This window comes from Ceratotherium simum, chromosome 7, assembly GCF_057802395.1.
Source record: "Ceratotherium simum simum isolate JZ-2026a chromosome 7, ASM5780239v1, whole genome shotgun sequence".
Lineage (NCBI taxonomy): Eukaryota > Metazoa > Chordata > Mammalia > Perissodactyla > Rhinocerotidae > Ceratotherium > Ceratotherium simum.
This window is the reverse complement of record NC_141906.1, coordinates 1,072,501-1,089,111: the sequence shown is the minus strand read 5'-3', so window position 1 is coordinate 1,089,111 and position 16,611 is coordinate 1,072,501. Positions and strand designations below refer to the sequence as shown.

The 16,611-nt window shown below is 39.5% G+C and overlaps 1 protein-coding gene across 2 annotated transcripts in view; it reads left to right on the top strand.

Moving 5' to 3' along the window:
* Nucleotides 1–16,611, top strand: part of ELP4 (elongator acetyltransferase complex subunit 4) — a 240,597-nt gene that overhangs the window by 206,282 nt on the left and 17,704 nt on the right. The window contains exon 10 of one of the 2 annotated variants that reach the window (XM_087433049.1): nt 12,834–12,863. The exons of the other annotated variant lie outside the window; for it this stretch is intronic. Within the exon in view, the coding sequence (XP_087289175.1) occupies nt 12,834–12,848 (15 nt within the window). The 3' untranslated portion in view covers nt 12,849–12,863. Of the gene's footprint in view, nt 1–12,833; nt 12,864–16,611 lie in introns of those variants that run through there. 2 annotated transcript variants of the gene reach the window in all.

The following is a 16,611-nucleotide window of genomic DNA, read 5'->3' as shown; positions in this document are numbered from 1 at the left end:
TGTGGCCTGGTGTGAGCGTGCTGACACAGACGCCATTGGAGTTTTCCCTGAGACCTGCTAGCCCAGGGTCTGCTCCACCCGCTAGAGCACCGATTTAATCCAGCTCAGCCAAGGCAGGCAGCCCACCCTAGAGACTGGCCCCACCTAACAACAAGCCCTCAGGCAACGTGTGGGCCTGCATAGATTGGTGACTGGATTTTCTGCAGCCTGGCAACTGAGCTGACTTGAGCGGGGCAGGGTGTGCACAAGGAGCGGGTGGAGAGTGTGGGGTGGTGGCAGAGTGTGTGGGGCTCCCGCCGTGGAGAGACTGGGTCCGCTTGGGGAGGTCGGGGCACTCACACGGGGCAGGACTGTGTTGACTGTGTGTGTGGACCTCTGGGCGGCAGGGCTTGTCAGCTGCAGAAGACTTGTGCTTCTCAAAGACCCACATAGGAGGTTTGCCCCACCTTCCAAAGCCTGAAACAATTGGGTGCTCCTGTGCCTGAGGCCAACCCCACCTAGCTGCAATCCTCAGAGAGCTGACAAGAGACCTAATAGGCTAGAGGTTTACAGCAATTCTAAGGCCCTGAGCCTAACAACCTGCCACACTGGGGGCCTACTCACTTAAAAGAAATACTGCAACACAAATGTGGTATTAGAACTTACAGCCAACTGTGCTGGGGCTCCCCACACCTGATAAAGAGACTGAAGAGCCCACAACAACTACAAGCAGCTGAGCATTACAACAGCTGGCCAGGAGCATAACTCAGCCTCCCTGGGCGCCTATGGGGAGAGCTAACAGGCCACAATAGAAGGACACACGTAGCCCACATAGGGGCCACCCCTGGAACATTGAGAACTGAGGGAAGCACACTGGAAGCCTCCTAAGCCATCACTTACATAAGGTCACCTATCCAAGAGCAGGAGACGTAGCTGACCTACCTAATACGTAGACACAAGCACAGGGAAAGAGGCAAAATGAGGAGGCAAAAGAATACATTCCAAGTAAGGGAACAGGACAAAACCCCAGAAAAGGAACTAAGTGAAACAGAAATGAGCAACCTACCTGACAGAGAGTTCAAACTAAGAGTGTTAAGGATGCTCACTGATCTGGGGAGAAGAATAGATGAACTCAGTGAGAATGTCAACAAAGAAATGGAAGATATAAAAAGAACCAATCAGAAATGAAGAATACAATACTGGAAATGAAAAACTCATTAGAGGGACTCAAAAGCAGAGTAGAGGATACAGAAGAACGGATCAGTGAGCTGGAAGAAAGACTAGAAGAAATTACCCAAGGTGAACAGGTAAAAGAGAAAAGAATTAAAAAGAGTGAGGACAGTCTAAGGGACCTCTGGGACAACATCAAGTGCACTAACATCCGTGTTATAGGTGTCCCGGAAGGAGAAGAGCGAGACAAGGGGGCAGAGAATCTATTTCAAGAAATAATAGATGAAAACTTCCCTAACCTAAGGAAGGAAACAGACATCCAGGTACAGGAGGCACAGAGAGCCCCAAACAAGATAAACCCAAAGAGGCCCACACCAAGACACATCATAATCAAAATGTCCAGAATTAAAGATAAAGAGAGAATCCTAAAAGCCGCAAGAGAATGTCAAGTTACATACAAAGGAAACCCCATAAGGCTATCAGCTGACTTCTCTGCAGAAACCTTACAGGCTAGAAGAGAATGGCACGATATATTTAAAGTGCTAAAAGGAAAAAACTTACAGCCAAGAATACTCTACCCGGCAAGGTTATCGTTCAAAATGGAAGGAGAGATCAAAATTTTCCCAGATAAGCAAAAATTAAAGGAGTTTGTCACCAAGAAACCAGTGTTACAAGAAATGTTAAAGGGACTGATTTAAGGGGAAAAGAGAAGACCACAAATAGGAAAAATTATCTATTTCCACGATTAGAACATAATGGATACAAATGCACAAAAAGACGTTAGATATGATATCAAAAAGATAAAAGGAGGGAGGAGGGTAGTTAAAGAGTACAGCTTTCAGACAGAGGTCAAACTAAAGTGACCATCAATTCTGTATAGAAGAAGTAAGGAACAGAGAAGGACTACTTAAACACTGAGGGAAAAAAATAAAAAGTTAAAAATGGCAGTAAGTACATACTTATCAATAGCTACTTTAAACGTCAATGGACTAAATGCCCCAATTAAAAGGCATAGGGTGGCTGACTGGATAAAAACAAGACCCATATATATGCTGCATACAAGAGACACACTTCAGACCTAAAGACACTCACAAACTGAAAGTGAAGGGATGGAAAAAGATACTCCACGCAAATGGCAATGAAAAGAAAGCTGGGGTAGCAGTACTCATATCAGACAAAATAGACTTTAAAACAAAAACTGTAAAAAGAGACAAAGAAGGGCATTACATAATGATCAAGGGAACAATCCAACAAGAGGATATAACACTTGTAAATATCTACGCACCCAATGTAGGTGCACCTAAATATATAAAGCAATTATTAACAGACATAAAAACAGAAATAGACAGTAATACAATAATAGTAGGGGACTTTAACACTCCACTTACACCAACAGATAGATCATCCAAACAGAAGATCAATAAGGAAACATTGGCCTTAAACGACACCTTAGAACAGATGGACCTAGTAGATATATACAGAGCATTCCATCCAAAAACCGAAGAATACACGTTCTTTTCAAATGCACATGGAACATTCTCCAAGATTGATCACATATTAGGCCACAAAACAAGTCTCCATAAATTTAAGAAGACTGAAATAATACCAAGCATCTTTTCTGACCACAACGGTATGAAACTAGAAATCAACTATAGGAAGAAAATCAGAAAAGCCACAAATACATGGAGATTAAACAAAATGCTACTGAACAACGACTGGGTTAACGAAGAAATCGAAGAAATCAAAAAATACCTGGAGACAAGTGAAAATGAAAATACGACATGCCAGAATTTATGGGATACAGCAAAAGCGGTTCTAAGAGGGAAGTTTATAGCGATACAGGCCTATCTCAACAAACAAGAAAAATCTCAAATAAACAATCTAAAAATGCACCTAAAGGAACTGGAAAAAGAAGAACAAACAAAGCCCAAAATCAGTAGAAGAAGGGAAATAATAAAAATCAGAGCAGAAATAAATGAAATAGAGACCAAAAACAATAGAAAAATTAATAAAACCAAGAGCTGGTTCTTTGAAAAGATCAACAAAATAGACAAACCTTTAGCTAGACTCACCAAGAAAAAAAAGAGAGAAGGCACAAATAAGTAAAATCAGAAATGAAAGAGGAGAGGTTACAACAGACACCTCAGAAATACAAAAGATTATAAGAGAATACTATGAAAAACTATATGCCAACCAATTCGACAATCTGGAAGAAATGGATAAATTCTTAGAATCATACAACCTTCCAAAACTGGATCAAGAAGAAGTGGAGAATTTGAATAGACCAATCACCAGTAAGGAGATCGAAACAGTAATCAAAAACCTCCCCAAAAATAAAAGTCCAGGACCAGACGGCTTCCCTGGGGAATTCTACCAAACATTCAAAGAAGACTTAATACCTATCCTTCTCAAACTCTTCCAAAAAATTGAGGAGGGAGGGAAGCTCCCTAACTCATTCTACGAAGCTGACATTACCCTGATACCAAAACCAGACCAGGACAACACAAAAAGAAAATTACAGGCCAATATCACTGATGAACATCGATGCGAAAATCCTCAACAAAATACTAGCAAATCGCATACAACAATACGTTAAAAAGATTATACACCATGATCAAGTGGGATTTATTCCAGGGATGCAGGGATGGTTTAACATTCGCAAATCAATCAACGTAATACACCACATTAATAAAATGAAGAACAAAAATCACATGATCATCTCAATAGATGCAGAGAAAGCATTTGACAAGATACAGCATCCATTTATGATAAAAACTCTGAATAAAATGGGTATAGAAGGAAAGTACCTCAACATAATAAAGACCATATATGAGAAACCCACAGCTAATATCATCCTCAATGGTGAAAAACTGAAAGCTATCCCTCTAAGAACAGGAACCAGACAAGGATGCCCACTGTCACCACTCCTATTTAACATAGTATTGGAAGTCCTAGCCAGAGCAATCAGGCAAGAGAAAGAAATAAAAGGGATCCAAATTGGAAAGGAAGAAGTGAAACTGTCACTATTTGCAGATGACATGATTTTATATATAGAAAACCCTAAAGAATCCACCAGAAAACTTTTAGAAGTAATAAATGAATATGGTAAAGTTGCAGGATACAAAATCAACATACAAAAATCAGTTGCATTTCTGTACACTAACAACGAAGTAGCAGAAAGAGAAATTAAGAATACCATCCCATTTACAATTGCAACAAAAAGAATAAAATACCTAGGAATAAATTTAACCAAAGAGGTGAAAGATCTGTACATTGAAAACTATAAAACATTTCTGAAAGAAATTGAAGAAGACACAAAGAAATGGAAAGATATTCCGTGCTCTTGGATTGGAAGAATTAACATAGTTAAGATGTCCATACTTCCTAAAGCCATCTATAGATTCAATGCAATCCCTATCAAAGTTCCAACAAGATTTTTCACAGAAATAGAACAAAGAATCCTAAAATTCATATGGAACAACAAAAGACCACGAATAGCTAAAGGAATCCTGAGAAAAAGAACAAAGCTGGAGGTATCACACTCCCTGATATCAAAATATACTACAAAGCTATAGTAACCAAAACAGCATGGTACTGGCACAAAAACAGACACACAGATCAATGGAATAGAATCGAAAGCCCAGAAATAAACCCACACATCTATGGACAGCTAATCTTTGACAAAGGAGCCAAGAACATACAATGGGGAAAAGAAAGTCTCTTCAACAAATGGTGTTGGGAAAACTGGATAGCCATATGCAAAAAAATGAAAGTAGATCCTTACCTTACACCATACACAAAAATTAACTCCAAATGGATTAAAGACTTGAATGTAAGACCTGAAACTGTGAAAGTTCTAGAAGAAAACATAGGCAGTACGCTCTTCGACATCGGTCTTAGCAACATCTTTTCAAACACCACATCTGACCGGGCAAGAGAAACAATAGAAAAATAAACAAATGGGACTACATCAAACTAAAAAGCTTCTGCACAGCAAAGGAAACCATCAACAAAACGAAAAGACAACCTAACAATTGGGAGAAGATATTTGCAAACCATACATCTGATAAGGGCTTAATCTCCAAAATATATAAAGAACTCATGCATCTCAACAACAAAAACTACCAACCCAATTAAAAAATGGGCAAAAGACCTGAACAGACATTTCTCCAAAGAAGATATACAGATGGCCAATAGACACATGAAAAGTTGTTCAAAATCACTAACTATCAGGGAAATGCAAATCAAAACTACAATGAGATATCACCTCACGCCCGTCAGAATGGCTATAATTAAGAAGACAGGAAACAACATGTGTTGGAGAGGATGTGGAGAGAAGGGAACTCTCATACACTGCTGGTGGGAGTGCAAACTGGTGCAGCCACTATGGAAAACAGTATGGAGATTCCTCAAAAAATCAACGATAGAACTACCATATGATCCAGCTACTCCACTGTTGGGTATTTATCCAAAGAACTTGAAAACACCAATTTGCAAAGGTACATGCACCCCTGTGTTCATTGCAGCGTTATTCACAATAGCCAAGACTTGGAAGCAACCTAAGTGCCCATCAAGGGACGAATGGATAAAGAAGATGTGGTATATATACACAATGGAATACTACTCAGCCATAAGAAACGACGAAATCCAGCCATTTGTGACAACATGGATGGACATTGAGGGTATAATGCAAAGTGAAATAAGTCAGAGGGAGAAGGTCAAATACCGTATGATTTCCTTCATTAAGTAGTAGATAATAACAACAATAAACAAACACATAGGGACAGAGATTGGATTGGTGGTTACCAGAGGGGAAGGGGGGAGGGTGGAGGGTGAAAGGGATAATTCGGTACATGTGTGTGGTGATGGGTTGTAATTAGTATTTTGGTGGTGAACATGATGTAGTCCATGCAGAAATAGAAGTACAATGATGTACACCTGAAATTTTTGCAATGTTATAAACCAATGTTACTGCAATAAAAAAAAAAAAAAAAAAAAAAGAAAAGTGCTTGATAAAATTCAGCACTCATTTTTGGTAATTAAAAATAAATTTTTTCAAAAGATAAATAATTTTTTCTAGGAAACTGAGCATAGAAAAAAAATTCCTATCTTAATAATAGGTGACCATCAGGAACAAAAAGGAAACATTTTTCTTGATGGTAAAAATTTAGAAATGTTCCTACTAAAGTCAGGAGTAAGAATGTCCACTCTCTCCAAATCTATTTAGCATTGTTACTAGAGATGCTAACCATTTTAATAACATCTCCGCCAAAAATGGAAAAGAAATAGTATTATTAGAACTGGAAAGGACAAGGCCAAACTGTTCTTATTGTCAGATAATGTGACTGTTTACCTGCAGGTGGGTCCACAAACTGTTAGAGAATTCAACAGCGTTGCCACATACTCCATCTCAGACCTGTGGTTTTACCCCCATGTAACCTGGGTCGTTGCTTAGCGTGTCTACACTGCAGTGTACTCATCTGTAAAAGGGTTGTTGAAGAGGTTGAATGACTTCACGTATGTAAAGTGCCTGGTACCTTGAAGCATTGTGTATGTATCAGCCCTTATCAATACCACCAACTCCAGTAGCCTTCCGATACACCAGGTACACCTCATTAAGCAGCAGAACTTTCCGAATGGGTCAGGGTAGAAGCCCTTCAGGTGGCCTGCGAGACCCGTGACCCTCCCTCCTCTGTCCATCCTCATCTCCTCCTCTCGTTGCCCTCCCTGCAGAAGTACTGGCCTCCTCCTGCTCCCTGAGGAGGAGGTGTACCAAGCAGTCCACCTCCTCAGGGCCTGAGCATGCTGTCCCTCTGTCTGGGACGCTTTTGTCCAGATATCTGAAAGCCTTGCTCCCCCACTTCCTTGAGGTCCCAGATACCACCCTAGAGCAGCTGCTGCTGTTTATGAAGTGCCAGGCCTAAAATGCACTTCACGTAAATTACTTATATGAGGGAGGAAAGCTTTGTCTGTTCTGTTCACTGCTCTGTCCTCAGTGCTAGAAATGGTGCCTGACACATCACAGAACTTAGTAAGTATTGGCAGGATGAAAAATAAAAATCTACCAAGAACTCATTCTGTGCCAGGCACTGATCTAAATGCTTTTGTACGTCAATCCTCACAGCAAACCCTGTTAAGTCGGTGCCATTACTGTCCCCAGTTGACTGATGAGAAAACCGAGGCACTGAGAGGCTAAGTGTCGCGGATCCTGGGGTCACACAGCTGGTAAGTGGCAGGTACTCACGCTCTTAAGGCAACAGAAACCTGAGACACCTGCAATGAGCACCAGCAAAAGATGTACAAGACCTTTATGGAGAAAAGTTTCACAGCTTTATGGAAGGCCCTTTTAAGACCTTTTAGATGTAATGTTCACAGGTGGAAAGACTCAATATCATAAAAATGTAAAATTCAATGCAATTATAGCCAAATTCCTGATGGAGTTTTTCTTAGAATTTGACAAGCTGATCCTTACTTCAAATGGAAAAGCAAAGAATCTAGAATAACTAAGACAATTTTAAAGGAGAAAAACGTGGAGGGTAACTTGTCCTACCAAATATCAAACCTTCTCGTAAGGGCGTTAAGAGTTAAAGCCATAATGGGGCAGGGATAGACAAATAAGCCAAAAAAAAGAAATAAAGAGCCTGGAAAAACAGACCCCTCGTGTATAGACAGTTGAAAAATGTCAGATGTGGTGTTACAGATCAGTAGGGCAAGGAAGGACTAGGTATTCAATCATTGGTGCTTGGATAATTGGTTATTCTTATGAAAAATATTTATACACAAAAAATAACTCCTGGTTAGTTTAAAGGATTAAATGTGAAAAGACAAACATTAAAAGTTCTGAGGGAAAAAGTAGGACAATAGTATTTGACCACATGACATTTTAAAGCCCCTCTTTGGTTTTTTTTTTTTTTTTAAAGATTTTATTTATTTATTTTTTCCCTCCAAAGCCCCAGTAGATAGTTGTATGTCATAGCTGCACATCCTTCTAGTTGCTGTATGTGGGACGCGGCCTCAGCATGGCCAGAGAAGCGGTGCGTCGGTGCGCGCCCGGGATCCGAACCCGGGCCGCCAGCAGCGGGAGCGCACGCACTTAACCACTAAGCCACGGGGCCGGCCCTAAAGCCCCTCTTTGATAAAAGACACCATAAACTAAGTAAGAAGTGAGGAATTAGCAATGCACGTCCCCAGCAAAGGATTAACACCCAGAATGAGTCCATCATAAAAGAACAACCCAGTAGAAAAATGGGCACGAGTGATTCACAGAAGAGGAAACGCAAAGAAACGTTCGACGTCATGGTAGCCAGGGCAAATGAAAACCAAAATAACAACTATCATGTCATACCCATCAAATTGGCAAATTTTTAAAAGTCTGACAGTCAGGTAAGTTGGTGAGAATTTAGAAAAACAGAAACTTGCATACAGTGCTGACAGGATTATAAGTTGCTACAACTGCTTCTGAGAACAACTTGGCAGTACCTGGGAATGTTGATACTGTACGTATCTTTTGACCCAGAAATTCCACTTCTGGATACTTTAGAAGAGCTTCAGCATATGCACAAAGAGAAGAATAAAAGAATGTTGAATACAGCATGTCTTGTAGGCAGAAAAATTGAAAATAACATAAATGTCTATCAACAGGAGAATGGATCGATTAATTGTATAGCTTCACACATGCAGCACTGCTATGGAGCAGTTTAAAATAAACAAGCTAGAGCCACATTTATCAACGTGGTAAATCTCTAAATCATAAACTCATATGAAATAAAGCAAGTTGCAAAATGATACATGTATTATGCCATTTATATAAAATTTTAAACATATAAAATATACATGATTTGTGTGTGCATATATATATATATATATATATATATATTTAGTAGTAGTTAAAACTTTCCATGAGGAAGACAGATTTATTTTCACTCTTACCTCTGGGGAGGTATGGATTGGGGAGGATATACAAGGATCTTCGCTACCATTTGTTTTATTCTGAAGCAAATGTGGCCGAATGTTAGAATGCGATCAAGTTTAATGATAAGTACATGGGTGTTTTTTTTGATGTTATTTTCTGAGTCTTCTATATGCTTGAACTATTTCTATGTGAATACACACATAGACCAAACACACATAGACCAAACCTCGCCACTTCTTGCCACCTCAGCAGCACAGTCCTGACCCTAAGCCCCACTGTCTCCTGCCACCATTGATCTGTCAACAAGAGCTGCTGCTGTAGCCCCTGAACTGCCTGCCTGCCCACGTTTTGTTTGCCATACATCACTCAGAGTTTTACCACAAAGTAAGTCAGAATAAAGGAGGCAACCTGAACGAGCTCTTCATGACCAAAGCTGAAACAATTTGAGCAACAAAATAAATAATGATAGTGTTGATTTTTAACCCATAGAATAAAATAAATATCCATGAGTCCATACTGATATGAATAAATAAATAAGTTAATAAATTAATAACTGTAGAAGGAAAAATGGAAATAGAGAATAGCCATTAGACAAACACCACAATAATGAATGTTGCAGACAGGATCCCTTAATGGATGCAGAAATTTGAGGAAAAACAGGGTTTGCATAGTTCAAAGTATCTTGACCAAGATACTTATAAATTTCAAAGGGAAAGGTAATAACTTTAGTTTGGAGAAAGCCAGCAGACACCAGCTTAACCAAGTGGTAAAGGTAAACAGCACCAGAGATAAGACATACCAGCATCATAAACCTCTCAGTATGATGCCTGGAGAAGCATACAGTGCAACATTATTTCTGTGGTGGTCTTGCCAAAAATGTGTACATTCAATCATGAGAAAACTTTAGACAAACCCACATTGAGGGACATTGTACAAAATAACCGATCAGTGTTCTTCGGAAGTGTCAAGGTCATCCATAAAAGGCAATGAGAAACTGAGGAATTGTTACAGACTTAGAGGATAGTAAGGAGAAATAATAGCTAAATGGATAGAAAAAGAACATTAGTGAACCTGTGACCTTAGGTAATATCTGGCACAGAGTAGAAGTTTAATAAATGTCTGTTGAATCGGTCTGCCCGTCCATCCATCCATCCATCCATCCATCCATCCATCCATCCATCCATCCATCCATCCTTAATAGCTCCCTTTTCCTTGTGCTCCACATCCAATCTCTCACCAAATCTTCATTTCTTTTTTTTTTTTTGAGGAAGATTGGCCCTGTGCTAACATCTGTTGCCAGTCTTCTTTTTTCTTTTTTCTCCCCAAAACCCCAGCACATAGTTGTGTATCATAGTGGTAGAGTTGTGTCTTCATTTCTTTTAACACTTACTTCCTCCTGGAGAGAGACTAGGTGAAAAATGATGTCAGCAACGCAACAGCGGCTTTTTGGTAGATCAGGTATGAATTTCCCTATAGACCCAGGATATGATTTTAATTTTAAGGAGTAAATATTGAAGGGTATGGGAAGTTTATTAAGTAGAACCACAGAAGAGATCACAGAGGAGGTTGTGACGTCTCCAGCTTTGCCTTTTTGGGGAATGGGATCTCCTCGCTATCGGCCTGGGTGGCTACAGCGGCCTCCTCATTGGTCTCCCAGCTTCCCGTTTTGCCCCTCCCTCCTCCCCGCCAGACCCTGCCCACAAGAGTGAGATCAGTAAAGCCAGGGTGGTATTTTCAGGGGATAAATCATGACTAAACTCTTTCATGACTCAGCACTGCCTTCAGAATGAAAGCCCTTTCACCTCTGACCCCTGCCTCCTCTCCATCCTTACTTTTGACGATTTCCTTGCACAAACCATGAACTCCGATGGTACCAGACAACCCAGTCTGCTTGTCACACCCTCTTTGACTTTGCATTTGCTGTTTGTTTTCTTCTTTTGGGACTCTAACTGCCTGCTCTGACTTGCCCTTTAAATTCCCCTGGAGCAGGACCTGCTCCTTAAAGCCTCTCCTCATCTGCTCAAGTCTCCCAGTGACTTCTGCACCTTGTGTAGAAATCCTCTGCAGCACCTTCTTGAGAACAAGGACTCCTTGAATCTCCGGCTAGCTTGTTGCCTGGTACATAGTAGGTGCTCAATAACTGTTGTTGAGAAAGGAAGGGAGGGAAGGAACAAAGGAAAGCAGAAAGGAAGGTTTTTAAGTTATGTAAATATTAAGCAAATAAACTTTTTCCTAACTTTTCTCCTTCTGAATTCATAGATGAAACATTAATATCAATTATTTGAGGAATACTAAAAAACTGTCCACTTTGACATAAACTATCACTGATAAAGATGGTATTGAGCCAGACTGAGGCCGTGGAGTGGCTTATCTCATTTTAACCTTCAGAGAATCTGATAATCTAGTGATATCTGGAAATATCACCAAAAAGTATCTTTTAAAACAGTGTGTACCATCTTAAGGAATGCAAAGAAATCAAAATATACCCCCTACTTACTCGATATGTTTCCTCTTTATAATATACTCAGAAGTTTAATTGGTATTTATTTGCTATTCCCAGAGGGCAGAAAGCCTTGGAAGAGGTTAAATAAATTAGCCCCTGAGTTTTGGGTCTGCTTTAGGATGCAGTAAAAACAAATTTCTAAGGGAAAGTATGGGAAGCCTCGGGCAAGTGAAAGAGGGAAGGTCCTGGCGCATTTTTATCACACATCTGGCCCACACCTACCAAGCCACACATGATATTTTTGGTAGCAGTAGTACAGAGCAGCAGCATGTTGTTTGGGAGCTGACAGAGACGCATACTGTTCCTCTTACACACAAAGTGTGTAAGTCTTTATTTCCACTCATCCTTACAGAAGCTCTTTAGCTTTCCGTGTTGCTTTAAGGAGATGACAAGGAGGACTAGTTAATCAGCTCTTGGGGTCATTCAGTGTCCCTCTTCAGTGCTCGTTTTCTGAAGTTGGAAACACTCATGCATGTGTACACGTGCATGTTCCACTTTGTCAGTGGTGAAGTGCTTCCAAATGCCACTTGAATACGATTAATAGTCCTGGGCTCGACAGGACTCATCACGCAGGATACCAGGCCTCACTGTTTGCTCAGACTGTGGTCTGAGAACAGGAAAGGTCTTAGTAAAAAGTAGCTCAGAGAAGTGAGGTTAACAGTTCATCGTATTTCTATAAACATGTATGCCGGACAGATCATTTTAAAACAGAATATATCCTAGAAAGGTGTCAGTCATTTCTTTGGCTTTAGATAGGAAATCGGAGTCAACTGGATGTACTGCCTGGGTTTCTGGTCGAGAGTTAGCCATTTTTCCCTTCCTGGTCATTATCATTTTCTACAGAAGTTCAGGACACTATTAAGCAATGTTATGCTTAACGTCATAGGTACATTTTGTGTTTAATTCCAAGTCACACTATGGTTAATATTGTTATTTTACAATGTGATTTTGAAAGTCTTCCAATACAGCTTAAAGTTACTCAAGTCAGTTTTCACCTTCTAATCTCAGAGAGTGTTAACAACTCCATCCTGTGGTTGAGCCCCTCTAGGTAAATGCCTTGAGGGTTTATTAGAGCCTCCCAGCCTCTCATTTAATTTGTGAATCTCACTCATGTTCATTCTTTATCATTCCAGCAATAGGGTCTGTTTGAGTTGTGTAGTAATATAGTTGAGGTAATGGTTGTTGAAACCAAATAGATAGACTTGTTGGAACTTAATTAAGATGGTAAGTCTAAGGTTTTGTGGATGGTAATTGCACTTTTTCAACTAGACTCGACTATTATGACCGTGGAAGTTGTCAATCTAGAAAGCTCTCTGCTGGGCCGGCCCCATGGCTTAGCGGTTAAGTGCGTGCGCTCCGCTGCTGACGGCCCGGGTTCGGATCCTGGGTGCACACTGACGCACTGCTTCTCCGACCATGCTGAGGCCACGTCCCACATGCAGCAACTAGAAGGATGTGCAGCTATGACATACAACTATCTACTGGGGCTTAGGGGGGAAAAATAAATAAATAAATAAATCTTTAGAAAGATCTCTGCTTTTGCATTTTTTTATCCAGCACAAGTTTTATCAAGCAGTATGTGTCACAAGATATTGTGCAAGACCTCACCTCATCCTAAAACATTTTAGATGAAATGATTAAGCTTTGATTTTCATTCTGTTAATGATGTGTTGACAAGGAGGGTGGAACTTGTTAATAAAAAAATAATGTTTAAAGATCTTAAATAACAAGCCCATGTCATATTATATAACATCTCTTGTCTTCTTCTTGCTCGGTATCAGCTTGTGACTTACTCTCATCCATCGTTCTGTTCAGTGAAAATTAGCAAAATTGCTTAATATGATTTTATTTAAATGACTATACATGTTGAGAAACTACTCTTATATTCTGGTGCCTATAAAACAAATAGCAAAAAGAAGTTTTGCCTAGTGTGCCCACATAATGCGTTAATCCTTCTCCCAAGTCATTAATTTACGAATCAAGAAATTCTTCCCCATTTATATTTTCCTGTTTGTAGAAAAGCAAAATTAGAGAATTTATTAAGTTTTTAGTCTTTCCCTTTGTTGTGAGGTGCCATGAATGTTTAATGTGTAATTCTAGAAGAATCCTCTTCTTAAAAATAATTGATCCTATCCTGAATGATGGACTAGAGCAGTTCTAGTGACATTAGCATTATCTTATGAGGGTAAGGAAAATATATCATTGAAAGATATTCAAACTATCCTTTCATTTTTAAAAACTTTTATTATAAAAGGTGTCTGAAATAAGAATTCACTTTCCTCCTTCCAAGCTACCAAAAACATAATTCTAATACTATGTAAAACATATCTTCTCATAAACCTCTGCTAAGTACAAAACAGCCTATTGCTTTGTTTTTTTAATACTTATTTTCATGCACTAGTAACATTGTTTTGCCTGTGATATGTCATACGTTTTTTAAGTGTTTGCTAATTACCAACTCGAGTGGTTTGTATTCATCAGCCTCAGTGCTTATACTAAGTTGTCGGAAATATGGGTGAGCCTGACTGCTATAATTAAATGAGGTGTGTCCTTGTGTCTACCTTCCTTGGGATGGACTCCATATCACCTAAACTCCCAACAGATTACATACCAGCCTCTCCACTGCCGGGGAAATAGAAACCTGCCCTGGCTACGTGGACACGAGAAAAACTGAAGTTTTGGCTGGGCAGTATCTCTGGCCTGCTTTTTCCAAACGGCACAACTTTGAAAACACACACGTCTCCGCATAAATGTAATGTTGATATTCTAGGCCCAAAGGGGCCTGTTCTTTTCCTCCTGTGAGTTTCATCATCTCTTCAGGGTGCCTCCATTCCTGGAAAGAAAGTGGCTGTGAGCTCCCGTTGCATCGAGTGGGTTATGTCCTGCTGCCCTCACTGTATCCTTTGTGCTTTGGTGAGTCTTTTCCTTAAGCACAAGTATACAGCAGTTTAAGTACCCTAGATGTTTTTTAAATGTGGATTTATAAAAATATTAGGAGAGGATATTTGTATTTCAAAAGATCTTTTCACTTTATGCAAGATTCATAATAGAATCCATTTAAGTCCAATAGCACTGTATATCTTATTTCTTAACAACTTAAAGATTTTATTTATTTATTTTTCCCCCCAAAGCCCCAGTAGATAGTTGTATGTCATAGCTGCACATCCTTCCAGTTGCTGTATGTGGGACGTGGCCCCAGCATAGCCGGAGAAGTGATGCGCGCCCGGGATCCGAACCCAGGGCGCCAGCAGCGGAGCGCATGCACTTAACCGCTAAGCCACAGGGCCGGCCCATTAACAACTTAATTTAGATATAACTTATCAGGAATAAAACCACCTGTAAACTCCTGTACTTGAGAGACTTCCTTAGATATTCCAGATGATTCTAAAGGAAAATTAACTGCAGATTGTTATGACTTATTTTTTTTTAACCTGATTACATTATGATCATAATAGCAGAGCCCAACCAACTTTTTACCAGAATGTTGTATGTTTCTGAATGATATCACACAATGCTTTTTCAGTCCAAAACTGACGTGGTTTAATAATTCACTGCTATTTTCAAACAAGCTAGCTTAGGATATTCCCACTAATTGTACATCCCCAAGAGTAGGTTACTATGTGGCTTATTTTTTTTAAGTATTTTATGAAACTTCAGCCGTTTTAGGAATTAAGCTATATGCTCCACCCTATAATTAGGTTAGATATCAACTTTTTTCGAAATTTTATCAACTCAAAGTCTGTTAAGATGCTCCTTAGAGTCATAAAACAATTGTTCATTCATTTGTTTGTTTTTGATAAAATAAAATACCCAAAATTCAACTCTAACATTTTAAATTGGAAGAATGGAAATGGTAGGAGTAATGATTTATTAGACTTTCTTGCTAGAATACAATTTCAAGCTGGTACATATACACCAGTAACTATATAAAATCTCTGTAGTTGAAGATAAATATGTGTGGAACCAAGAAGAAATTTGGATTAAAAAATATACATTCTAGTCACATGGGTAATAAAGGATAGGATAGAGGGGAGAGATGCTAATAGGAAGATATATCAAGGAAAACTGAAATAAGAATGTGAGTCATTTAGCAAGATATTAGGGAAAATGATTTATTAAGCTAAACAAATAGGAGAAGGTATCTTAGTAAAAGAGGACAGTTGGCATGTATGTAGGTGTGGTCTTGGGGCTTTGCCACCCAGACCAGGATTTGGGCTGTGGGGAAGGATGATGACCATCTGCTCCAAGTGACTCCTCCTGGCTGAGGCACAGAGCTCAGTTGGCACCAGTCTCAGAGGAGACTGCCAGCCTTCCAGTCGGGGAAAAAGCACAACAATGGCATTGCTGTCGCGCACAGAAATGAAGTTTAAGATTTAAGTTAAGTGGCAACTCAGAACAGGTCCTGGAGCCTTCGAGTGTAATCCAGACAGATGTAAGTTAGCTTGCTGGTGGACAGGCCATGCTCACAGTTAATGGAGGATGCTGACAAGCAGGGCAGAAATGCTGCAGCAGCGCCGGGGGTGAGCAAGCCAAGACTGAAACGAGTGCAGCTCACAAGACACCTAAATCAGACACAAAGACAACGAGACCACGGGGGGGAAGACCACCCCGGACACAAGTCAGATTACACGGAAGTGCTGTAAATATAGTGCGATTGAGACATCCTGGGAAAAAGAGAACTTTTGCTCCCTCCCCTGTCCTCACAACAAAGTTTATGTTTAAATGATCTTTTCCTAAAAAGCCTTCAAACGTAGGACCAGTGGACTTTTTATTACCTTAAGGAAACCTACATTTCTTTTTAAAGAACTTGAAATTAAGTTATAGTGAGGTTTTAAAAAATGTAAAAGGTTCAATTTTTTAAAATAGCCTTTAGAATTCAAAAAAAACTTGTTAAAATAAATACACTTTGCAGTAAGAATCTTTTCACTTTCTCTGTTTAAATCAAAGATAATTTTGGTCATATACTTTACCTTTCAGTAGACAAATTTATGTTCTACCTATAGATTTACAGTCATTTTTAAGTCTATTTAGCTATGATTATTTAGAG